Source organism: Anolis carolinensis, chromosome 5, assembly GCF_035594765.1.
Source record: "Anolis carolinensis isolate JA03-04 chromosome 5, rAnoCar3.1.pri, whole genome shotgun sequence".
Lineage (NCBI taxonomy): Eukaryota > Metazoa > Chordata > Lepidosauria > Squamata > Dactyloidae > Anolis > Anolis carolinensis.
Genome location: NC_085845.1, coordinates 169,748,567 through 169,775,647, shown reverse-complemented (window position 1 = coordinate 169,775,647; position 27,081 = coordinate 169,748,567). Strand labels below are relative to the sequence as shown.

The following is a 27,081-nucleotide window of genomic DNA, read 5'->3' as shown; positions in this document are numbered from 1 at the left end:
GATTTATTTTGCGGGTGTGGATTCCATTGGTGCCGATGCCTCCAGAGGATTGGGATTCAGCCTCGGGGGATATGCAGCCATCTCCCCAGGTATGCATAGAAAGTAGGAGAGGGGAATCCCTGTTATTATTTTCAGAACAGGATCCCCTGTGTGAAACTCCCAGTGGGTGTGAGACTCTCAGGGACTGCTGAGCCCTGAAACTAGGGCTCATTTGGCACCTGCAAAGGTTGACACAATGTTTCACTCTTTCTCCTGCCTTTCCCTGCAGAAGAAAGACACAGCCGGAGTGTCGCCAGCAGCTCTCTGCCAGTATTTGCAGGTGCGTCTGAGCTGTAACCTCGTGATGCACCTGGCGCATGTAAGAGAGCTGTGTTCTTCTTCCCAGTTCCCTCAGGCTTGGAGGGGGAAGAAGGAATAAAATGGGTTCCTGGCTAAAATATGGGCCGTGGGAGAAGCAAATCTAGCACTTAAGTCAGGGCCCTGTGGTTTTAGGGATCATAATCTTCACATGTGAAGCGGAGCCCCTCTGGCGGCCATGTGACAAGTAGTACTGGAATGAGGGAAGAGAGGTTACTGAAGGTCAGCAATAAGGTGCCATGGCACAGCACCTATTTCCAAACTTTCTCACTCTAGATTAGCACTTTGTTCTGGAAAACAATAATTTTGTCTCACATAGAATTTAATGCAGTAGTGAGACAAAAGCATCGACTAACTTTAAGCAAGAAAGCCTCGAGAACAAGACAACCTGCGTCACTTGTAGTGATGCTATTTCTGTTCTGCCTCCTTGCCATCTCTGCCAGTGCACCTGGCCTCCAGGTAGGCTTCATGTCTAGCATCTTTCTCTTTAGAAATTAAACACTGTCTCTACCTTTCTTTTCTACACATGGCACCCACAGTTTTGGCAACATGTTGTGTTGTGATCCAAGCTCCTTCAACCTCTTTGGGTTCCATGAGCTATTTGGCAACTTCTATAGTTTCCTTCAGGCTAACTGCATATATATTTAGCCAGCCTTTTGTTCTGTTTTGTTTTCCCTCTGCCAAAATGAATTGCAGGATTGTACCTCTCATTGGCAATTCATAACTTATTTCAGGACAGAAACAGGCAGCTGGAATAAACAAATCCCCAGGAAAAGAAATGCAGGCATTTGTTTCTAAAATAGGAAGAACAAATCGGATACCCAGTAAAATGTTGCAGCATTGTCTTCAGCACCTGTCAAGAGCTTTCTTGTTCAAAGCTGTCAGCCAAAACTTGGGAAAGTTACCTTTTGAACTCCAGTGCTCAGTATTTCCAAGTCAACATGGGAATTACAATCTGGGAATTGTGATCTGAAAAGCAACTGTTCTAACTCTGCTGAATATAGTGAATGAAAGACATGACATTGCTGGGTAATTTGTGGTAGATTATCAAGAGGTTCTAACTACTACAACAACCATTTTGTACCCAAATTAATGAAGAAATATTGGAGCAATTGGGTGTGAAGTAGGACATGGAGACAAGCAGTCTTGTGGCAGGCAAATAGAACTAATTCCAGGCTACGTTTTTGGACTAAAAATCCCTGAATCCCTCAGCCATTCAGATTCTGGGTGCTCTGTTAAAAAGTAACTTTTCTAAGTTCTGCTCAAGAGTAAATTGAAAATGGATAGGTTAGAATTATTGATGTATCTAAAAGTAAGGACTTGTCTACATCGCCAAAAATCCTGCAATGGCCCAGAAGTCACTCCTGGATGTCTACACAATGTCCAGGGATTTCCAATCCTCAGCGTGGGGTAAACTGAACTGAAGCAGTTTAGCCCTGGACTAAGGAAAGTTTTGATGAATCTTTGGCCAGAATGTGGACAGCATGATTGGATCTGATGTGGATCAGTCCACTATTCACACATCCCACTGCCATTATCTCCTTCTTCCTGGTCCGTGTTGCCTTCTCCTACTCTCCAGATGTGTAGATACCTTTGCTAATGCCACCACAGGAGGAGCTGATCTGGAGCTCTGTGGTTGTCTGGCAACAAATATGTTGACAAAGATGTTAAGGTGATTGTTTAGTGGGGCTGAAGCAGTTTTGGCCCGGTTGGACTACATAGACTCTGCTCCATTATTGCTGTGGGCCGGGAATGGAGTGTGTGGCTGCCTCCAGGGCCAGTCCAGAATATTGCTTCTCTGGACTCACCAAAAAATAATCAGACTATATAGATAAGTCTTATGGCAGCTTGGAACAATCAGGAGTTGGTAATTATTTTGTACAAACACAACTCAGGTCACCTGCTGAAAACAAATCCCTAGACTCAGTGAGCTCAAAGACATTGTATCCTTTCATTCTACTGCTTGTTTTTCCCCTCACTTGACTCAACTTGATGGATCTTGGTGTTAGTCCTACAAGCCCATTCCTGCATCTGTAAACAAGGAGGGTCAAAAAACACATGTTCACATCAAGTGAAATGTGTGCTTTAAGTAGCTGCCACTCTAGTTTTCTTATTTTGCAAAAAATATAATCAAGACCAGCTCTTTGCTATAACAAAAAAATGCAATATTTTGTTCTTTTTCTGTTAAATGAACCCCACTTTTGTTAACCCAGACACAGTCCAGGTAACAAAAATCCTACTTTCTAGTCCAATGCTGTGTGAACACTGCAACAAAATAAGATTCTGATGACCTAAAATGTCTTGTCTGCTTGGATGAAGTTAAAGCTGGAAGATAATATTTTTATGTTAAAGGACGGGGAAAGATAGAGTGGTTACCATAGGTTTAAAAATGGGCCAAATTCCAGCTGATGAATTATGGTAGCTTTAGTTGGATTTATGCTGTTGCAGCTCGGTGTTTTGGTTGCAGAGGCTGGGATTCTTTACCAATCATGTCGTGGCCAAAATTACTCTCTTGCAGTGCTAGAAAACAGGGAGAGCAACAGAGACGTGTCCAGCTATTTTCTTTGTAGCTGGTGACACTATAAAAACATAATCTAAAGGATGTGTGGAAATTTTGTAGATACTTGTTTCTGTATGTCTGGCTACCGAAAAATAGCAGAATACTTCTCTGCTGATCCTCTGTTTTCTTTTTTATGAAGAGTAGCACTGGGAGACGAAGCTACATGCGAGATGCACATCTCACAACAAAAGTTTCAAGCCATAGTGCTTTTAACTGGTTAAACTTAGTAAAGCAAGCTGACATTTTATGTAAAGAATGAATAGATGCAAAGATATAATATATTTTAGAAAGGTATCTTTTAGGATTGGCCACATTCTCCATTCTTGAATGACAAGTTTCACTCAAATGCCCCCTTCTTTATTTTTTAAACCCAGGTTTCCAGTAAGAGATTTTTCTTCCTTTACATTATTTTTCTTTCTTAGGCACACATACACAAAAATGCCATTTTAAGTGAAGCTATTCTCCTTGTATACAGGTTGGCTAGCAATCTCCATTCAAATTTCTACTTGTCAGCCAAACAAGTATAAATTGCATGGTAGTGGTTGCTCAGCAAAGCTCCCAATTTTCAGCCATATTTACTTGCATTCACAGTAGGGAAACTATATCCAAAATCAATGCTTTTTTATTTTTTATCAAGGGCACCATGGAATGCTTCCACTAATATGCAGTACTTTTGCCAAACATAGAAAGATCTTTTTCATTTTTTTTTTAAAAAAACCCTCTTAATTCAGGTCAAAATATTTTTTTTCTTGGGTGCGGTCCAACTTTCAGTTACATGTTCTAATTAAAAGTATTGGAAGCAAGGCCTGTGTGCAGTATCTAAATTGGTTTAATAGAAAATCCTTTGTGGGTAAATGGAGCACAACTGGTAATCTGTTATTGAATCTGCATGCCTTTAATTTTAAAAAATGGCAACTGCCAATCTGTATGCTTGGGTGATCTATAGCGGAGTGGGCAACTGTGGGAAACTAATGGGGCTATACTAGTCCTACAAGAGACCTTGAAGGGTTTTGCCTGCTCCCATAGATGCTCCCAAACACACCAAAGGGAGGCACGTTTTGGGCCTTCTTGGGCCTCTAGGCGGCCTTTGGGCACATTTTAAGGCAAAAAACATTTTTTTAAAAAAAAAAATCTGCAAAATTTCATTTTGTCCCCAGGGGATCTAAAGAAGTTCCAAACATGTAGAGTGACTTGAGAAACTGCAAGTCACTTCTGGTGTGAGAGAATTGTCTGTCTGCAAGGATGTTGTTAGGAGTGACTTGAGAAACTGTAAGTCACTTCTGGTGTGAGAGTATTGGCCGTCTGCAAGGACGTTGCCCTGAGGATGCCTGGATGTTTGATGTTTTTACCATCCTTGTGGGAGGCTTCTCTCATGTCCTTGCATGGGGAGTTGGAGCTGACAGAGGGAGCTCATCCATGCTCTCCCTGGATTCTAACCGGCAACCCAACCTTCAAGTCATCAGTTTGGCCGGCACAATTGTTTAACCCATTGCGCCACCGGGGGATCTTTAAAATAGTGACATTACATCAGTGTACATTTCCACAGCCCACAGCATTTATATTTATATTCTTGCACATTATTGTACACGATGTATTAGTAGTATTCATAAAACAGGAGTGAAGGTATAGCAGTGGTGAGATGGAGGAAAAGAGAGGTCCTACCTTCTGCTACAAAGACATTTTGGCCATCACAGGGTGGTTCTTTACAGACTCTATAATGCAGTTTGAAGCCGGCTTGAAGGCCACAAAATGGATACCCCCAGTGTGTGCTGCAGTGTGCATCAAGCCAAAAACAGGATTGTTTTAAAAACTCACCAGAAAGTCCAGAATGAGTCAGATAATGTGCTGCAGCAGACCACAGTATATCCCATGCAGGGTTCAAAACCGAGGTGATCCTGAATGGACACGGATGTGTGCATCAGGGCATCTTAGCAGACTGGTTAAGAAAAAAACCTCTGCATTTTCCAGTGGCTGTCTAGCCACAGATCTTGCATTTCCTGGGTGTAGTTCCAATCAGTAATCTAGGGATACTGTAACTACTGTCCCAGCCCCCCAAATTGGGATCTTTGTGTCCATGATTTATAGCAAAACCGGTTTGTTTTAATCAACTTCCAGATTGTGCCTATGTTGAACTGCCCACGGAAATAGCAACTGCTGGCAAAATTCAAAATGCCACTTCTCCTGTATTAACCTGCCTCAAATTTAAGCACTTCAGTGAAAGCTTTATTATGTGTCTTATCTGACTGTGTTTGGTTTATGGTGAGTATCCGTGACAGGGCTTTCTCTATAGAAACACCCTGACTGTGGAATTTCCTCCCAAGGAAAGTCAGTTTGTTCATTCATTTTAGGTTTCGGCAGGTACCTGCGACTGTGTTGTTTCTATTAACCTTCAGCTCTTGAAACCTGGGTTCATTGCTCAGTGTATTTTAACAGACTGTGGTTTGAAACCTATTATTGAAGAGGAGTTTTAGTCCTCATTAACACATTTTTCCTGTGTATTGAATGCTTTCATCAGTTATACATCACTTCAGACACTAGTGGGTTGTGAGGTGATAGACAAAGGCTTTAAATAATTAAGTAAAACAAATAAAGCAAGCTGTTAAGGTAGGACTGAAGTTTACGCACAGCATAAGACAATGGCTGTGCTCCTTCTGTCTTACATGGGATGAGACTTTCAATCATGTTGTTGTTCCGTCTCAGCTTTGGACTTTGATAGGATACTTCCAAGTGGGAATGTAGCAGAAACATGTTTGAACATTGTCCACCCACAAACTATGTTTAGGTACAATACTGATCTGCTAGAACCAAATAGGGATTAGTATTTCACCCATCCCCAAATAACACTAGAATGGTTTTACATAATTTCAGTTTTTTGAACATGGAATGCGCATGGGCATTCAAAGTGAATTCCTGACTAAGAAAAGAAAAGACCCTTTCCCTTTTTATTAAGTGTTTAATATACCTAATTATCTTTAAATTCATCTAGCATCCATAAGTACAAGCAGAGGGAATCACATAGACAATATCTTTTGCATTGTAAAAATGCCTTGCTTTGTTTTAAGAAATGTATATTCTACAGTATTTATTGATTGCATGTTGCAGGTTGCACTGCTTGACTATTAAGCAAAAAGTGGGCATTAGAAATAGCATTGTACGAAAGCTGACTGGCACAACCTGGGGATCACAACCAGACATGGTGAAGACATCTGCCCTTGCACTTTGCTACTCTGCTGCTGAATATGCATGCCCGGTGCGGAATACATCTCACCACATTAAAGCAGTGGATGTGGCTCTTAATGACACATGCCGCATTATCATAGGATGTCTACACCGCACACCACTGAAGATATACTGTTTAGCCGGTATTGCACCACCTGACATCTGCCGGGAAGTAGCATCCAGCAATGAAAGAAATTGACATCTCCAGCCCATCCCCTGTTTGAATATCAGCCAGCACACCAACACCTTAAATCAAGAAATAGATTTCTAAGATCTACAAAGATACTCACAGGAACACCTCAGCAAGTGAGAGTCCAAAAGTGGCAGGCTTAAACCCGGAACCTCAATCAGCGGCTGACGCCAGATGAGAGCCTCCTGGGCACACAGAAGACTGGGCGACTAGGAAGGCACTGAACAGACTGCGTTCTGGCACCATGAGATGAGGAGCCACAGAGTGGGGCCACAGAGTGGAGTCCATGACATGCAAGTGTGGAGAAGAGCAAACCACTGACCACCTATTACAATGCAGTCTGAGCCCTGCCACATGCACAATGGAGGACCTTCTTATAGCAACACCAGAGGCACTCCAAGTGACCAGCTACTGGTTAAAGGACATTTAGTATAATGCCAATTTTTTAAAAACTTTGTGTTTTCAAATATATTACCCTAGGTTCATTTCTGACATGATAAATAAATACAGTATTTATCAAATTTTCCTTTCAGTATTGGAACCAGTCCTTTAAGGTGCTTGCTGGAAGTCTTTGATTTCTTTTGGCCAAATTTCCCTTTCCCTTATCTTAATGTCCCAGCATATTTGATGTAGAAAGCTTTCCAAGTCTGGAAGCTTTAGATTGAAATCTTCTTTGTTCTTATTTTTGTGTGCATTCAAGTTGTTTCAGCACTATAGCAATCCTAAGGTGTTCAGAAGAGGCTTGCCATTTCTACCTTCTGAAGCGGAGAGAGTGTGAATGGCTCAAGGTCACCCAGTGGATGTCATGACTGAGTGGGGATCCACACCTTGGTCTCCCGAGTCAGGGTTTATTGCTCAAACAACTCTGTTTGTTAGATTGTACTGATGACAGTGTTTCAAGCTCTCAGAAAACTTCTGTAGGATTGCGCTGCTATATTTCAGGATTTGGAGAATTCTTTATTTCCACTATTAACATAAAAAGGAATTCATTAAAAGCTCTTCAAAAATGGCAACCTTGTTGAAATTAATTGGGTCTAATTCTGTTCATTGCCTGGATGGGAGAATAGAACTTGAAAAGTCGAGTTTTGTGGGACTAAAACTTATTAGAATCCCTTGGTGATGGAGGGATTTTTGGAGCTGGAATCCAAAAAAGCAATTTTCCTAATCTCTGTGGGAGACATACCACTTTGACATTCATCACAGAAAAATAAAGATGGGACATAACCTAGGGGTGGATCCAGACTTAGTCATACTCTAAGCATGACTAAGTCTGAATCCAACACATTATAAATAAATATTTTTGTTTTCCACTTGACCCTGAAAATCGTGACGATATTGGAACAATTTCCAGAGGGGTAGCCGTGTTAGTCCATTGCAAACAAAATAATGTGGGGGAATTAAAAAATTACAAATGTTAGCAGCACTATGATAGACGCTAGTCTATAAATGCTTACGTTGTAATAAATTAGGTAGTCTTTAAGAAACCAGAAGAGCCTCCATTCCTTTAATCAGTGGTGGCTGATTCTAAATTAGCATCTTAAATTAGTCCAGCAACTGGAAACTGATTAGGACACTGTCCTCGGAGGGAATCCATTTGAAAAAATGGAATAAAAATAAATGTGACCATTCATTTCCTTGGGCGATTGTTGCCTACCATGCTACTGAGAACATACTGCAGCCCATGGTTTGATGCAAGGGACGGTTCATCCCGCCACTTTGGAAGTAATAGACAGATCTTGATTACTGACTCATAAGTCTTAGGGCCAGTTCAATGTGGTGGAATCATTGCAGATTTGGTAGAAAGGGTACAAGTAGATTTTTTTCTCAGTATATGTATGTATAGCAGAAAATCCTAAATACCTTACTAGTCTACAGATCTCAGGATTCAACCAGATGCCACCATAGCAATTAAAGTGGCACATACAAACAAAGAGAAAAAAAACCCTGCTGGCATCTTTTCTACCAAATTGGCACTGAATATATATGATATATTCACACATATACAAGTTATCCAAGATGGTATGATATTCGAAGTTCCTTTCTCTTCTGAATATCCTACACCAGTGGTTCTCAACCTTGGGTCCCCGGATATTTTTGGCATACAACTCCCAGAAATCTCAGCCAGTTTACCAGCTGTTAGGATTTCTGGGAGTTGAAAGCAAATAACATCTGGGGACCCCAGGTTGAGAACCACTGTCCTACAGAGTGACAGTGCTTTGATATGACTGTAATTGCCACAGGCTCCAGCTGATAGAATCATGGAATGTGTATACCGGTGAAGTATTTAGGATTCTCTGCTAAAGAACTTGAATACTTTTCTTTGGGGGAAGTGTGTTTGGGAATTTTCAACCTCTCACCAAACTTTAGACCCCAGTATTCAAGAAAATGGGACTATAGCAATCGAAGTCATATTAAACTGCTATAATTGTTGCAGTGTAGATAATTGACTTTGTGAGCCACAGGTTTAGAGAGAGCTGGAAAGGTCTCACACTAAGGCTGGGGGCTTTTCCAAGGATATACCTTCTTCGGACCCCCACCCCCAGCAAGTACCACATTCTGTGTCCATGTCCGTGTCCATGTGTGTGTACAGGGAATGAGGAACCCTCTTGAGAAGCAGGACACCCACTGCTTGACTATGGGTCAGCCATTGATCACTTAGCCTAGACTTGTAGACCACAAAAGGAATTTTTGCCACCTCCATTTCTATCTACCTCCAATATAAAACACATATTGCTCTTCCACATCTGCAGTGGCAACATCTTTCTTTTCAGTGACAGATTTGTTAGCTAAATGGTAAAGAATTCAGCAAGAAAGTGCAAAGATCACATTGTATGAGGCTTAATACTTCAAGATTAAAGAATTCAGCAAGAAAGTGCAAAGATCACCTTGCATGAAACTTAATACTGCAAGATGTGACGCTATCCACTGGTTATTGAAAAATAATTACATGGATACTTGGAGGAAACAGTTATCAACAGTTATTTAAGCATAACAAGTGGAACCACATTCAGAGAGAAAAAATCTTGCATGCCAGCTTGTAGGGAAAAAAGGGGTCAGGCTATTGTCCTGGTGTTTTGTTTGTAAGCTTTCCTCAAAGATCTTTTGCTAACCCTATTAGCAATGCTTGACTAGATAGAGCAGGGTGGGAACTGTGCAGTCTTCTAGATGTTATTGAAGTGCAGCCTCTCCCAGTACTTCTAGCCCAGCAAAGCCAATTGGGAGAATGATGAGAGTTGTTGTTCAACAACACCAGGAGGGCTGCACCATTTCTGTGCATGAGTTAGATCTTGCTCTGATCCAACAGGCCTCTTTCATTCGTATACTGGTATCAGTCTTTTAAAGCAAAATTTATAAAAGTTCCCTTTTGGACCACAACTTTAAATCTCCCAATCAGCATGGCCACTTTTTATTGTGGCAAAAGTAACTTGGGAACATACTGCAAGTCACTTCTGGTGGGAGAGAATTGGCCGTCTACAGAGACTTTGCCCAGGGGACACCTGGATGTCTTACTATCCTGCTGGGAGGCTTCTCTCATGTCCCTGCAAACTAGAACTGACAGACGGGAGCTCACCCTGTCTTGTGGATTCGAACAGGCAAACTTCAGGTCAGCAACCCAACTGACCATGTATGGGATAATTCTGGAACTTGTGGTCCAAAAGCCAAGGGCAGTTTGGTACTCTCAGAAGGGACCTTGGTTGGGCCTTTCTGAAACATTAAGTTCAGTCATTGTACTTATCTGGAGGAGGGTAATGATTGACAGCAAGGTGACAGAATGAGGAACGTTTTCTGTTGTACCCAATGGGGCCAACCAGTAGCCTGTTTTTTAGAGGGAGGGTGAAGCTGCACCAAAATGCTGTCCAGCAGCACTGCACACCTTAGAAAGGTGGTAGGTATTAAGGAGGTATCAGGTATCTTATGCAATGTTAGAAAAGGTAGTTAAACTTGCATTACTTCCAGGTAAGTCAAGTGCAAGTCACTGAGAAGACGCCAGCACTTGGCTATGACAGCATGCCACATGAGCCATCATTGTATCCATAGGTCTTTGATATACAGAGATGGAGACTTCTGCAAGATCCTTGGGTCTAGTGTTATGATCTAGCTTAAGCCATTCAACCACTCTTTGTTTGCTTACCAGTTGGTGGGAGGGAGTAAAGCAGCTGGTCAGAGGATGATTTCAGACCAAGCATGATGCTCCAGGGCCATCTGCACTGGATGCTTTGGCAGTCTTGTTACGCCCATTAGAGGGTGACACACAGACACCTTCCTTAATGCCAAAGCACCAATAGAGCCTCTTCTTGACAGGGCAAAGAACCCTCTTGGATGATACCCAATTTTTTTTCTTCTGCTGCTGCCCACAAATCAAGGAAACATCTCCTTTGCCCTGAGTGAGTCTGATAATGAGGCAGAGCATGTGCTGGCATTACAAAGACCTGGCACCCTAAAGAGCAGTGTCTCCCTGCCTTCTCCTGTTTTCCGGTTCCTCCACGCTGTGGTTCAGCACACCTGACCCTACATGTCCCCTCCCTACAAAGACTGATTAAAACTACCGGGCATGTTAGGCACGGTTTTGAGAGATTCTGTCTCCCGGTGACCTACAAGTGCTTCATGGCCTTGGGAAGCACGTTTGCCTTTGATAACGGCTTAATCCACTTTTGCTGCCAAGAGAGACCTGGCCCTATGGCAGAAAAAGCTAATGGGAGAAAGGCGAAAAGGCATTGGAAGAGAGAAGGGAAGAGGAATCAAAAGATGACAACTCACAATGATTGTGTGTTTAATGCAGGGAAGAAAAATGCACCAGGGATGAGACACATAACACAGAAAAGCCTAAAGAGACCAGCAATAAGGTGGAAGACAATATATGGGAAACATTATATGTAAGAAGAAAAGTGCAGCTAGGAATCTCCAAACAGCCTGCAATTCATTAGCAAGTGAAGTCCACGGAGGTTGCTTTGTTTCAGTGACAGCAGATACAAAGTGAGAGATTTGTCCCTAACAAGGCATGTCACCTGTAATTCCACTTTCCATCCTTAACAACTAGGGATGGTTTTTAAATTGCCTTCATTACATTTACCTCCTCATTTAGGTGTGCTCAAAAGATGACAAGGCTTGGAAGTGTCCTTTTAGAGTAGAAGTTTTTATCTCTCATGGGTCAATCCAACTAAACACATCTACACTGTTCTTGCAGCCTGCCTCATAATTCCTCTGCAGCTGGCTGCCAAGGAAGGATAAGTGTGTATATACAAGTAAGGGAGGAAGGGGCACTCATTCCATGCATGGATCTGTTTGCTAAACATAGACCTGCACAAGAAATCCTACAAAGTTTCAAGCTAGGCGTGCCTTACATTAGCAGGGTGCTGAAGGAAAGGAAATTAGATCAATTCCAAGGGACACAGTCCTATGCATTCACATGGCAAAGTCAGCAACTTTATTTTCTGGCTTATAGATACCAAACATGGAGTACCTAGCTTGACTTCTTCTGCATGGACTAATATTATTCCCCTGAATAGTTCACTCCACAATACATACAATTTGTTACACATTAGATCTTTTCCTATCTATTCCACATTTTCTATCTGTCCAGGAAGGTGGGTGTAAAAGTTTAAAAGGGAAGCAAAGAATAGGGGATGGAAATAGGTCATAAGTATTTTACCTGGACATGGTCATCTCAGCCTGAGGACTCTGCGATTTTTCCAGTCCCAGCTTGGTAAAGATCCCCACCAGTACCATGATGGCTACTACACCACAGATAATATATACAATCATGTTGGTCTTGTCCCTGGTGGGATTTATGGGGGACTCGTCCACTCTTGGCGGTGGTTGGCCAGTGTTGACCCATTCTGGTGTTTCATAGTTGGAACAGCCACTTTGGTCCAGTCGTCCACCCGTGAACTGACAGCAGAAGCGATAGCCACAGGTCCCACAACAAAAATTGTAGATCCCTGAATTACAGTTAAATGGAGGGTCCCACTGGCCCATAACGTCGTAGTAGCCAAGACACCGATCACCCCCAAGTAAGGCCTCAGTGGGAGCAACAGCTGTGTTCTCCACAGTCGGACCCGAAGTGGTATTGCCACTGGTCACCATTTGCATTTCCAGCTCAGGTTTTGGGGTACTAGGATTTCCAGTCCAAACCTGCCCTGGGTCCAAGAGAATGAGGCAACAAAATCCCAAAATACAACCCCGTTCCATCTGCATGCCACTCCACCTCATCATGGGATGGCTTGTCTCTCACGGCTTCAAGAGACTGATTTCCTCAACACAGTTGTTGTTTGTTTAAAATCTTGTTTTGTTTAGAAATGCCACAAAGAAAGGATTTAAAATCCCACTTAAAAGCTATAATACACAACGGCAGCACATCTCTTTAGCTGTCACTTCGAGTGAAGAAGAAATAGTCCAGCCCCTCTTCGCTAAGCAGTTTTCTCCAAAGCAGACCACACAATCCATGGGAAGCTTTTAGTCAAAGAAAAGGTGTGGGGTAGGTAGAAGTGAAGATGGGAGCTGAAAGTTTAAAAATAAAGAAGAAAAGGTGGGAGAGGGGTAAGAAAAAAAATGATGTGCAATGCTGTCTAAGTCAAGTGACAATCTCACAGTTTCTTCTGCAATCCCAGGCACTAGAAGCGGTACATTTCCCCTCCTCTTCTTTGCCTTTAGTAGCAAATATCCTATGTTTCTAATTTCATGTGAAATGAAATGCTGCTCTCTGAACTACATTCCCATCGTGGCTTGCACAGAATCCTGGAGGCAGTCCGTCTCCTCCTTTCTCTCTCTTTCGCTCCCTCTGCCTCAGAGACACTCTGCTTTCTGGAAGGGGAAAAATCCTTTGCACCAGTGAGCGAAAGGGAGGGATTGTCAAGAGGGGAGAGAAAGAAAAAAGGGAGAGGAGGAGGAGAGGGAGGGAGGGAGAAAGAGGGAGAGAATAGGAGGAGTGAAAAAAATAGTCCTTATTCCTTCTTAAAGCCAGAGCCACAATCGCCCAACAGTGTACAAAGCAGAAGAGCCTTCGCCAACTCCTCCAGCGCACTCCGTGTCCTCTGTGCAAAGTCCTGGCTTCGAGCCAGAGGTTGTCATCCGGCCAGGCGGGATGCAAGGGGACACCAGCAGCTCCTTCTTGACCGTGCCCATGGGCACTGGTGCACAAGTAGCAAGAGCCTCCCAGGCTGACTATAAACACACATCGGGTGCTACTTGCATGGGAGAGAAGGAGGCAGAAGCAAGGCTGGGTGTCTACTGGGTCCCTCCCCCCCCCCCCCCCCCGTCTCTTTCTCGTGTCACTCTGCTCTGCGGAGAAGAAAAGCTACCCTCTAATAATAATAAAAGAGGAATTCGCACACACTGATAACTTTAATCTGCCAGCATCGCTACTGCAGTGCTGTGTTTGACAGCATTGTTGGAAAAGCATGTTCATCCAGTTAGAACAACGGCAGCCACAACTTCCCTTCCTGTCCTCAACCTCTATGAACATGGTAGGAGAAAGAAAGAAAGAAAGAAAGAAAGAAAGAAAGAAAGAAAGAAAGAAAGAAAGAAAGAAAGAAAGAAAGAAAGAAAGAAAGACAGACAGGGGGGAAAGAAGAAAAGGGAGGAAAAAAACACACAAGTAAGATAGAGTGAGAGAAGATGACTAATGGTTTGCCAAGTATCAACATTTCAAGCACAACATTTTGCAGCAACTTCACTAAATTTAACCCTGCGCTAGAAAAAAAAGAGAAAAAAAGTAAATTCAAGTTGCCATGCTGGAAGTCTCTATATGATTGGCTGTAAAGAGTGCAAGTTTGAGTTATACAACAAGCTCTGCCCTCACAGTGAACCATTGAGATTCCAAGGAGTGTTTCTGAACATTCATACAGTTCACATAGCATTGTTGTCTGCAGACAGATGAGGCAGTGATCAGGAAAAGGGTTCGGTATGGAAGGGAGTGGGGCAGTGCTAGTGAAGTTGGTCAAATAAGCTGAATGTAGAATATCACCTGTTTGGGAGAGAAATGTTGAATGGTTTGCATGCAACGTTTCTATATGGATATAAGGAGTGTGTATATGTCTGTGAATGAGAAGCATATAAAACAAGGTATCTCTCTCTCACACCCACACATCCATGACACCTTTCTGCATGCAGGACACATTTTTAGTTTCTGGATTTAGGAAATAGGTGCAGAAAATTTAACTGCAATTCAGAAAGGTCACCCAAGTACTTCTACCTCTCATTCTTGTTCAGCAGAACAACTTTTCCAGGCCACTTAAAGTTAAAAAGTCTGAGGAGAAACGTCCAAGTCTTTGTACTGTCATACTTATTTTGGCAAGGCTGCCTATTCATGTTAGAAGGGATTTTTTTTTGCTTGAATGCAAAATGAAGGATGAGGGAGAACCAGGAAAGAAGATTCAGAGTGCAAAAGAAAATGAAAACACTTATTCATACAACTGATAATTAACTTACACAATTAACTGCCAGAATATGTTGCAATGACTCTGGGAATGAAATGTAAGGCAATCAAGAGAATGATTTAGTTGCCTTCCTGGCTAGTCGTAGTAACAGAACCAAACCTTGGCAGAGTCCTTCATCAGAATGGAGACTGCAGTCAAGAAATCAGAAGTTAACAAGAATTTTGAAGTGCAGCTGTGAAGGAACTAGACAAGATCTTGAATGTCAAAATGTACCATTCAATACTAGAGTTAGGAGTCTGCAAGACATGAGCACGGCTGTTGGTGATGGGGTGACTTGGGGGGACCCACTCATAGAGTCACCGTAAGTTGAGGTTGGCTTGAAGACAGTTAACAACGGATAATTAACTTACAAAATTAACTGCCAGAACATGTTACAATGAGGCTAAGAATGAAATGTAAGGCAATCAAGAGAATGATTCCGTTGCCTTCCTGGCTAGTCATAGTAACAGAGCCATATCTTGGCTGAGTCCTTTATCAGAATGCAGACTGCAGTCAAGAAATCAGAAGTTAACTAGAATTTGAAAGTGCAGCTGTGAAGGAACTAGACAAGATCTTGAATGTCAAGATGTACCATTCAATACTAGAGTTAGGAGTGTGCAAGATATGAGTAGGGCTGTTGATGATGGGGTGACTTGGGGAGTCTCACTCATAGGGTCACCCTAAGTTGGGGTTGATTTGAGGACAGTTAACAACAAGAAAGTGAAAATGAAAATGTACAACTTAACAATTTCACTTGTGTTTTCTTCAGTGGGAAACTTAACCAACAAAACAGCAGCATAAACAACATATTTCAAAGGGAAAAGAAAGAGCATTTTTCTGTACTGACTTATATAAGATCTGGTCTAGTTTACAGATTTATTTGTATACATAATTATAGTGCAACGATTCCACTTTAGTTGGCATGGCAACATTGTATGGAATCCTTTAGGAAAGGCTATTTAGAATTCTCAGACAGATAGCTCTAGTGTCTCACAAAACTACAAACCCCAGGAATCCATGGGATAATGCCAAGCCAATTAAAGTGGAATAATGGTGTTATAATAACTGTTCAATGTGAAAAGACAACAGTAGAGCTTAGAGTCATTTGAGCTTTCTGTCCCTCATGACACTACATTTTTGGATGATACATCACTTCTTCCTTATTGGAAATTTTAAATCAATGGCTGCGAATGAACTATTGGACTTACTAGTTCAGACTGAAATGACTGAGTGAGCAACGCCTGGTATCTGAAAACTGCATTTTGACAGGGAAACATCAGGAAGGTGCTTTCTGGTATCTTATGGAAGGATATAAAAAAAAGCTAAAGAGGATCTCAGCAGTTTACTGTATGTAATACAGTAAATCTGTACGCCAATCTGCATATTTATAAGTGTATTTTTATGAATGTCTAATGTAATTAATTTTAATTGAATTGCAATGTATTGTATTATTTTTATATATGTGATTTTATTGTAAGCCGCCCTGAGTCTCCTCTTGGGTGAGAAGAACGGGATACAAATGCTATAATAAATAAATAAATAAATAAATAAATAAATAGATAGATAGATAGATAGATAGATGGCTTCCAAAAGGCAAATCAGTGAATGGATGGGGGTATACCAAGATGTTTTACTGCCTGAGGAAAAGCTAAAATTAGTGGCCACCCCATCCCAAGTCAAGATGCATAGTTTCCAAGCCCCACAAGATGAGACAGAAAACCTGACAAACTCCTCTCTTCATCCCTGCCTCTCAATTCATAACAAAATAAATAGCCAAAATTTTCTTGCCCTTTCAATGACAGTCAAATCTGCTTTCTGAGAGGAGCCCACCCCACTTTCTCTAATGGTAAGGCTAGCACTGCCATGACAATGCCAAAGCAACTTTAGAACCGTTCCACAAAACTAAAGTTGTAATTTTCCCTTCGGTGGAGGAGCTGTCCAATTTGAACATTCCTGCCCAGCCCTCCTCTTCGCAGCCTCTTAGTCAGGGTTACTGACTCTCAAAAGAATGAAATTCACTTCTCAGACTTCTTTCTGCTTGCTGGGTTGACAGAGGTATTGGGAAGTCTTTAAAGGAACAGTCTTGATGTTTTTTCGATCTGTAGTTCTATTTTCCAATTTGGATATTACACGGATGTGTGGAGAGGAACCTATGTAACCCTAGTCATAACTGAAAATGTATCAGCCATCTTTCGGGAAACCTGAAATCACTTTGTAAACAGTTGTTTCTCTCCAAACATTCTAACAACCAACCACCGATGATAACACTGTGAGCATCTGTGTATTTATGGAAGGGAGTAACACAACGTCAGAATTTAATTCTAAGATGCGACTTGATGCATTCTGCCTCAGATATTACAAACTTGGATACACACTGCAACACACACACATATAGTCACTTATCTACCTTCCAGGGAGCCCTGATGCCAACCATCTGTTTTATGGTTAAGCATAATCGCTGCTCAAAGAAACTCAGGTCAGTAGATGCAAAGCAAATGCATACTCTTTATCTCCCCCTTTCTCCCACTTAAAACAATGCAAAGAAACAAGCCATCTCTCCTTTCCCTTAAATGACAAGGAAAAGATAGAGGAAGGAACATACACACATATTATAAATAAATAAATAGGAGGAACATAGCAGCCAAGAGTTGTATTGCTACACAAACAGACAGAAATTCCAGGGACAAGTCAATAGGATCCATTTCTCTTGAATGAAAACTATGGTGACTTTGCAACATTTCCATATTTTGTAAATAAAGTGTCAGGAAAATTACTTTTTGTTTTCTACAAGTGCCCAAATCTCTCAGCTGTCGTTGACAAGATTCTAGGAGTTGCTATCTTTAAAAGTATCTTATCTGAGCAAGAGTCAGCAGAAGATAAATAGGTTGCGATTGCTGACTGAGCTGCAGCACATTGGCAGAGGTTCCTAACAACAGTGAAAGGCTTTTCCCACCTAAATTTAGTTTCTGAAACGAAGAAAGTTTGGAGTAATTGAGAACTGGCTTTTGTATGAGCCAAGTGCAGTTCAGGCACAGAAAGCAAATTCCAAGACTCAGAATGGGCTGAAAAGAGCCTTATGTTTTGATTCTATGACTTTGCTCCCCACCTGCAGAGCTGAAGAGGATTCTAGGAGTTACAGTCCAAAACATAACTTTCTCTGGCTGTGTTCAAGGTGACGATTTTAATCCCTCTTTCTCTCCTCATCCTGTTTCCATGTTGCAAAGCAAAACAGCGGTCCTCGCCCACACATTCTGAGAAATATTGACACCCTGTTTGAGCACGAATCACCCTTTCTCTCCCATCCCACAAACTCAGTCTGACTGGAGATGTTTCCTGCCGCTCTTCCTTTCTCTCAGCAGGAGGGAAACATTACAGGAACATTATCTGCCTCTGTCTTCCTTCCTTGTTGCCCAAAACACACTTGCGCCCAAAAGTCCTCTCAATTTATGCAAGCAGACACATCTGGTAGTAAGGTTTTGCTCGTATACTGACATTTTAGGCTGGAGATTCATTGCTCTTCCATGGTTAACTGTTCCCACATGGAGAGAAAGGGAGGAAAAAAAATCTTCTTGCACACAGAAGAGTAGCAGTCAAGAAGACAGGGTCAAGCTAATCTGCTCCCTGGTGTGCTGTTTCTCTTTTTTATTTACTTTGTTTAGAGCACATCTCTCGATGACTGCTAGCTTTTGAAGGTGTTTTTATTATTCTCGGGTCTGATGCATTGAAGATTGTGTGCTTATGGCCCATCAGCTTGCTTGCCTGTCGACTTTTGATGACCCCATGAATTTCATAGGGATTTCCTAGGCAAGGAACACTAGGAGATGGTTTTGACAGTTCCTTCTTATGAAATACAGCCTACAGCACCTGGTATTTCTTAGTGCTTTCCCATGCAAAAACTAGCCAGGTTTCACCCTGCTTAGCTTCCAAAAGGAGAAGAATCTCTGGTGCCTTTAGGGTATTTAGGCCTCACTCAAAATATACCACTTCTTCCTGCCTCCTCTAGCCAGTGGTTTAGAGTCACATATGCCTATATTTTTTCACTTGTATAAATTGGGTACTAGCCCTAAATCTGAGGCAAAGCAGGATATTTCTTATAATAATAATAAATTTATTCTTGTCCCCGAAGGGACTTGGGGCGGCTTACACCTGGCACAAAGTGCCAAAACATAAAACAAGAAGAACATTTAAAATAAAAACACAAATTGAATAAAACAATAAGCATATAAAACCACAACGTGAAACTCAGTTAAAACAACATTCATCAATCCAATAATAATTAGCTGTGGTAAACGTAGCTTGATCTAAGGGCAGCTATGAAGGCTCTTTCCTCCATACTTCCCTGTCAGATGTCCCCTAACTTAACATTTAGTTTGTGACTGAATGTGTAGAAACTGGTGATTGAAACTGTTTTAAACTGATGTCTGAAGAAATATGCTGGGAAAATGATGGCAAGACAGTTTGGATCTCGAATACACACACTCACTTTTAAAACAAAGTTGTTTAGGACATCTTAACGCGTAGGAATTGGCTTCATACCAAATGTTTTGTCATTTAATTTTCATAATGGTGAGATCCACTTGTTTAATGTACTGCAGAAGACCCTCAGATAATATCACTTATGTGTACTTCAATCAATTACAAAGTGCCGAGGCATACCAATTATACACACACACTGGTTGAAATGCAACCACTCACATCAGGTCTTTGCTTATTACCACAAAGACATTCCCATTTTTCCACTTAAACACATCAATTTTTAACTTCAGGAATCCACCCCTCCTTTCTTCTTTCCTACCTCCTTTAAACTTTAAGAATCTTATCAGCATTTTCTGTCATTTCCCCCATAGCTGTCTTATATCTGGAGTTACCCTGGTTTATACCTAAAATCTCAACATATCCTATGAAGCCTCTTGCTTTTCTGTGCCACCTTCAGAAATATTACCAGCAGTACCTTCCAGAGCCCCTTTCCAGATGCAGCTGATGGTTTCCATAAGAGTGGGGAAATTAATCCAGCCCAAGATTTACTTTTAAGGGAACTATCCGAAGTACTGAATCCTATTTCCAATCTAGGTTTAAAATCTTGTCTAGCTCATTTAAAGCTATACTAAATCTTTTAAAACTATCCCAAAACTAGAAACAGATTAATCAGCACTCCTATATAAGAGTCTCCAGCTGATCCTTCCCCTCTCCCATTTCCCTATCTGGGGAAGTAGACCAAGGGTGCATCTACACCAGGCCTGGGCAAACCTAGGCCCTCCAGGTGCTTTGGACTTCAACTTCCACAATTCCTAACAGCCTAATGGCTGTTAGGAATTGCAGAAGTTGAAGTCCAAAACACCTGGAGGGCCAAATTTGTACATGCCTGTTTTACACTCTAGATAGAATGAATGCAGTTTGATGCCACCTAAAGTGCCATGGCTCTATGCTGTGGAAACCTGGGAGTTGTAGTTTGGTGAGGCACCAGCACTCTTTTGTAGAGAAAGATAAAGACCTTGTAAAATGTATAATTCCCAGGATTCCACAACATTGAACCTTGGCAGTTAAAGAGGTGTCAAATTACATTAATTCTACAGTGCAGATGCAGCCTTAATCTACAAAAACTCACACTGCCAATTTAATTCTTTCAGTCTCTAAAGTGCTGCAAGATCCCTTTGCTGACTGTCCTGTCCTCAGACTTCAGAAATCTAAAGCTTTTACTATTTCTTGCTTTTTTTCCTGCTTGAAGAATAACAGCAGTTGTGTCTTTAAAAGTGTTCCCTTATTTTTCATCTCTTAAAGGTATTATGAGTTATGGCTGCCACTCCTTTGCTTCCAGGAGGCCCTCTGTATGGAATTTCAATTTGAGGCTGACCATTTAGGCAACCCATCAAATGTTGACATATCTACTGCAATGTCTCAATGAGTTGTGGCAATTTGGCACTGCAACTCAGATGGCAACCAAAACCACTCTGTTAGATTTTGAGGTGAGTTGTATGAAGTCTGGATGAATTATGGCTACCACAGACAGACCTCCATTCTCCTCTATTAATCTAGGCCAGTCTTTCCTTTGGCACCGAGCTTCTCATAGTTGTTTGATTGTTATATGTTTAAACTACCCAATGAGGAAAGTTCTTTGGTTAAAGCACATTTCAAAGCATAAGAAATAAAATTGCAAGGAAACAGCACAAGATTAAATGGCACAAGATAAAATCAGCAGCAGGGGGTAAAACATTGCAGTACACAATAAAGCTAGGAAAAAACCTACCAGCAAACGAAAAGCCCAAGGAAAGGACAGAAAGCATGAAAACAAGGCCACCTGAGCCTGCAGTGATGATAGTGGATTTAAGAAGAGGGTAAATAATTACTAGGCTCAATAGAGTTTAAAGCAGCAACCAATTTGATATCTAGGAAATCTTGCATTTTTTCATGTTGTATAAAGATTGAGACTAGAAAGATTTGAAAGCCTAGAAACGCAAAATCTAGCTTTTACTGGGAGGTTGGACTTGAATCCGAATGACTTCTATGTTACCTGAAAGCAACTCCGCAGGAATTCTCTCTGGGATTTACATTGCCTGTGTCAGATTGGCATTTTGCTTCAGTAGCCACCTTAACTAACACTGGAAATGTAGGACCACATCTTGCCTGCAGATATCTCTCTTGCTGCAGCCCCACCATTGGAATTTATTGTGCTGATTCCAGGAGGCAGAATGCGACTGGCTGCACGGCACGTTGACATAATCCTCAATGACACCGTCCAGAATCCTAAATCTTTCAAAGGTGCCACATACAAGACAGGGAGGGAGACCAGGGGTTTCCTGCTGCTAAATGGGAAACTCTTTTAGGTGAGAGGATCTTGCCAATCGGTGATCAGCAAATTGATACAGGCATTGCACTCCTCTGGGTCCCAGGAGGAGCATCGGCTTCAGGATGGACTGAAAATAGGGCAGGGTGAATACAAATAGGTTCACAGTTCTGGGCATTGACCTTTATGCTTCTGCAAGCTGTGGTATACTATCACCTAAGGGTAAGTTGGAGAAATAATTCCTCCACCTCCACCCACTGTTTGGAATAGTTGTGTTCAGTTGTAAACTGAGAAACAGAACAAAATGAAATATGATTGCATAACAACATTTCTGAACTAACAGTGAGAAAATTATTTCAAAATCCATTCCTCATAAATGCATAGAAATTGGAATAACATTATTTGCATCTGTAAATGAGAACCAGCATGGTATAGCAGTTTGAGAGTTGAACTAGAAGACTGGGAAACCAGGGTTTGAATCCCTGCTCAGCTATGCAAACTCACTGTGTGACCTTGGGCAAGTCACACCCTCTCAGCTTCAGAAAAAGGACAAGGTACCCCGGGAACAAATTCTGCCAATAAACTCCCATGATATATTTGCCTAAGGATTGCTATATGTCATAAATTACTTGAAGGTACAGAACAATAACAACATTCCTAAATGATCTAAATACCGTAAAGCAGTATTTCTCAAACTGTGCTCCTCCAGGTGTTTTGAGTTTTAACTCCCAGAAATCCCAGCCAGTTTACTAGCTGTTAGGAATTGTGGGAGCTGATATCCAAAATATCTGGAGGAGCACAGTTTGAGAAACTCTGTTTTAAAGGCTTGAAAGATAAGCAGGATCAGTCCTGGTCAGTACTTGGATAGCAGACTACCAATGAATATCAAGTGTTGTAGACTACAATTCAGAGGAAGGAACCACCTCGGAGTATTCTTCACCTTAGAAAACCTTTTGAAATTAATGGAGTCACCAAGTCGACAGGGAACTTGAAGTTACATACACTTAAGAAGACACTTCTTGTTATTTTAAGTTTATTATTGATGTTCATTCTACTTTCCCTTTCAAATTGTACTCATGTTATTTTATGCAGAAACATTGTATCTTCACATGATTATTTGTCATGGCTTGTGCTGAGGATGAAGATGAAAGGGAAGGGTTTCTTCACCCAGCATCTTAATCAGGGGTAAACATAGATCAGCAGCACAATTAGTCTGAAACTGAAAAACCCACCTCTGCAGAGCAGCAGCAGGAGCAACAGCCCCAAGAAGATTGGGATACAGAGTCAGAGCAGGATCAGGGGCTGTAGGAAGCAAACTAGGAACTAAATATTTCAGCTAGGTTACAATTAAGAACTGATGCAATTCAACTGAGGAGATCCAGTCATTTGTCTGAGAGAAGGGCCAACAGGTGAGACCACTTGGCAAAATGGCATAAGCAGCTGGAGACCGGATCAGCTAGGTGCTGGAAGCAACGTTGGTGAATTTGCTATAGTCTGAATCTTTGTTTGTGAACCTTGACTTGACCTTGATGTGTGGATTACGTTTCGGCTTGTAGACTTAGTGTTGGTGAGATTATTTAGCTTTGAATGTTTTGGAAAGAACTTTGGACTATTCTTGTGTCTTTCCTTTATTTTGGCTGATTGCTGTGTATTACCTCGGACTGCTTTGGACTATAAGACGGTGCATTGCTGTTTAACAGTAATCTGGTTGACAGGACTTTAATAGACAACTGGCATGGCAGTTAAAATAGAATATAGTGCTATAACAGGGTATGATATTTATTGACATAGCCTAGATTTGCATCAGTTTGTCTTTCCATCACCTTGCTGACGTGTGTAATTTGACTCATATCTAGCAACATGAGAATTGAAACATATGTGTATGATAGAGCACAAGTTTTGTATATGTACAAAGGTCCTTTATTATTGTAGCTGTATGATAACTCCCACATACACGAAAATGCCATAACTGGACAGAGAGAACATGACAGACTTCACCCCACAGTCCAAAGAAACTCAAAGCTGGAATCCTATTGGTGGCATGCACACGTATAGCTCAGGGTTGTGTTTGTGCCCTCAAGTTGCCTCCCAACTTGTCCTGAACCCATATATTTTCTAGGGTGTCCTTAGGTAAGGAATACTTGGTGGTGGTTTTGCCAGTTCCTTCCTCTAAAATGTAGCCTAAAGCACCTGGTATTCATTGGCAGTCTCTCATCCAAGCACTTAGAATTATGTATGCATATATCTTTTTTGGAAATTTCACAAGGAATGGTTCACTAGCTTCTCACAAAGTTTCCAAATATCCCCCAAAGCAGTCTACAAAGCCCTGGAGGCATTGCCAGAGGCATCTACAGAGAAGCAGAGGTGGCCAGGTAACTCCTGTTTTGGCTGCACTTCTGCAGCCAGATGTTGGAGAATGACTTCATTTCTCTTCTTGGCAGCACCTCTGCGTCTTCCAGGAGTGGAAAAAGAGGTGAGCTGAGGAGCTGCACGTGGGCAACGTTGCACACCCCACGTTCTACGCCTGTGTCTCTACTGGGGGCTCTCTGTTAATTGGGAGATTTTAGCCCTGGGACACCAACAAATCTACCATTGGCTTCCTTTATGCAGGCATCTCCTTTGTAGCTGAGGAAACCAGTGCTTTCAATTAAACAATAAAATGAAATGCCACTCACAGTCTCCTTGCATTCTATTTCTCGGAAGGTAGCAAAGAAGGGCAGAAGAAAATCCTACCGTTACCACTTTCCTTTCTCAGTATCTCACAATAAATCAGCTGGGAACATTGTAGCACTCTGATTGAAATATTGCTGTGGATTTCCATGTCTGGCAGTCCCATGCAGACGTTTGCTGTCCAGGTAGTGAAGGAATGATTGGCTGAACTGTGCTCCCTCTTTGGCAAGACAAAATCAAGGCATAACTCCTTTTTCAAATTCGTAGAATTGTTTTCCATTAGCACAGGTGGAGAATGAACCCCTCCTCTGAGCCTATGGGTTTATGTTTTGATCACTGGATGAAAAAATATATCAGAGCCCCAGATGGGCTGGATTTGTTTGCACAGTGCAGGTGGCAGAAGGGCAACTTCTGTCACAACTAGCTAAATGGGTAAATGGAATTTGCTCAGAGTTCCTAAAAGATAAATCACGTTGCAAGCACTAAAAACATTCCATGAGACGTGGCTGAGAAAATGCTTGCTGATAATTATTTGACAGTTACTTACGTTTGTCGATGAGAGATTGCGCATGTAAAATCTCTTGGAATATAGCTATGATAGAGCTTGGTAAACATCAATCACAAATATATTTAAATGATAGTATACCAGGACTCGGAAAAGTTGCTTTTTTTTTTTTTACCACAGCTTACGGAAAACCCCAGTCTAAAAAAGTAATGTTTCCAATATCTGGCCCTACCATCCAGAGTAGTTTCACCACCCAGTGCTGAGTGGACACAATGTTTAATTCAAATGAACTGCACTCTTCTACTTCTATGAATAGAAGGCTCTTAACTATGTACTTTCCCTCTTCATCATTGATGTAGTACAAGTGCTAAGAGTCTGTGAATGGTTTGTATACCCAAGAGCTTATGTTTGGCCCTGCCTTTGGGGCCCTGGACGCAGCTGGCATGAAGCCCTTGACCCATTGCCATCAAGGGAATTGGGCACTCACATCTACACTACAGAACCCTTTTGCTCAACCTGGCCAAGATAAATCTTGGAGGCACTGTTTTGTGGTGGTTCAGTATTTCTTGGAGCAAAGTTATCTGAGAGTGGACATGTGTTTGTTGCTGGACTTATGGCCTATAGATTTACGAAGCCCCATTGGGTCTCATCTTTGGGATTCTGAGAGCTTTAGTCCAAATAGCTTTCACAACCTCTGCAGTCACGGCTTCTCCTAAGCCAGGAGATCTGGCATTGAGGTGTGTAAACAGGATGAATGTAGAATAGCTAGATTTATTAAGTGCAGCATCACTGATTAACCTAATGGCAGATTTCAATGAAGCCCAAGCTGCACTGAGCTCCTTCCAAGTTTCTGGTCACGTGATGAGTCTCTTTTGCTAAAGGCCCTCCATCTGGGAGCTGGCCTGGAAGCAAAAATGCCAATATGCTGCGCTTAGTTTTGACTTCAACAGTTAATCTTCTTTTGGCCCTAAGTAGAATACAGACATGACCTTATTATCATGTCGTGGCTGCTTGTAAGCCTACTATGGGGCACGTACAACCACATGAGGAGCCAAATAGCCATTTAAGAGAGCCTTTGCTGATCTGAGCACGGGTCTTATCATTAACAAGAGAGAAAGAGCTCCTGTCTTTAAGCATGATTGCCACCCCACACACACAATGTCTTTGAAAGTGCTAAAATGCTTCAATGATTCTCTATAGCTAGGATAGCTCAGAAACACTGAATGTAAGAGTCTGGAGAAGAAAGACAATGGAGTATGTCAAGCCTTAAGAGTGCAGAGAAAGTACAGATGGTGTTTGCTGTGCCAGGACAAATATGGTCAATACTATTTGAGTTTGTTGTTATTGGTGTAAGCCTTCAGGTTATTTCTGACTCATGGCAACCCTAAGACAAACCTGTCACATGATTTTGTTGGCAAGATTAGTTCCAATGGGGTTTGCCTTCCATTGAGAATCAGAAAGTGTGACTTCCCAAGATCACCTAGTGTGGTGGTTCTCAACCTGTGAGTCCCCAGATGTTTTGGCCTTCAACTCCCAGAAATCCTAACATCTGGAAAGCTGGCTGGGATTTCTGGGAGTTGTAGGCCAAAACACCTGGGGACCCACTAGTTGAGAATAATTGACCTAGTGGGTGTCCATGACCAAACTATCAAAATGGTCATTGGTGTCTCTTGTGTTATTAAGGTCATGTTATGGTTTCAAAAGTCTTGTGCTCATCATGTGCCCATTTGAAGGATACTGTATTTTAAAATCTCTCTTTTCTCTTTGGATCAGAATGAGGCAGAGTACAAAGGGTTTTGTTTTCTCCACCTTTGTGAAACTGCCAAAAAATCTTCTCCATCCTTGTTAGTTTTCCCAGAGGGAAGTTGTTTATGTGAAGGAAAAGAGTTGCATTTGCAGGACTTATTAGTCAGCTTCACTACACAACATGGAAGGGGATAATGGAAAACATAGAACCAAGGAAGCTATAATTTCTGTAAAAGGTAGAGGTTAAAATATCAAAAAAAGTCGCTCATAGATTTGCAGAAGTCTATTAAAAACATATCCGCATAAAAAAAGATTAGGCTTCAGGTAGGACGTTCTTGCTCAGGAACAGCAAGCATGCATATAGTTGAAATGTGATTGCATGGCCATAAAAGGATTTTTCCCTCGTCTCTTTCCAGCATTAAAAACCCCTGAAACTAGTACATTGAAAATTGCACTTTTGGTTTTTTGAAAAAACATATATAGCAACAGAATGGGAGATGCTCAAGAGCGCTTTAAGCTGTGTGTGTGAAATCAGTGTTATTCAGCTATTTTCTACAATTCTGTTTGCTTTCAGCTGAAACATTAATTTCATTTGCTTTTCATTCTGATAACAGGAAATACTTCCATCATACAGTGTAC

The 27,081-nt window shown here is 41.5% G+C and overlaps 1 protein-coding gene across 1 annotated transcript in view; it reads right to left on the bottom strand.

Annotated features, from left to right (window-relative positions):
* Nucleotides 1-13,510, bottom strand: part of shisa8 (shisa family member 8) — a 55,796-nt gene extending 42,286 nt beyond the window's left edge. The window contains exon 1 of the mRNA XM_008110757.3: nucleotides 11,977-13,510. Coding sequence (XP_008108964.1) covers nucleotides 11,977-12,539 — 563 coding nt within the window. The 5' untranslated portion in view covers nucleotides 12,540-13,510. The remainder of the gene's footprint in view (nucleotides 1-11,976) is intronic.
* Nucleotides 13,511-27,081: the final 13,571 nt, after the last annotated feature.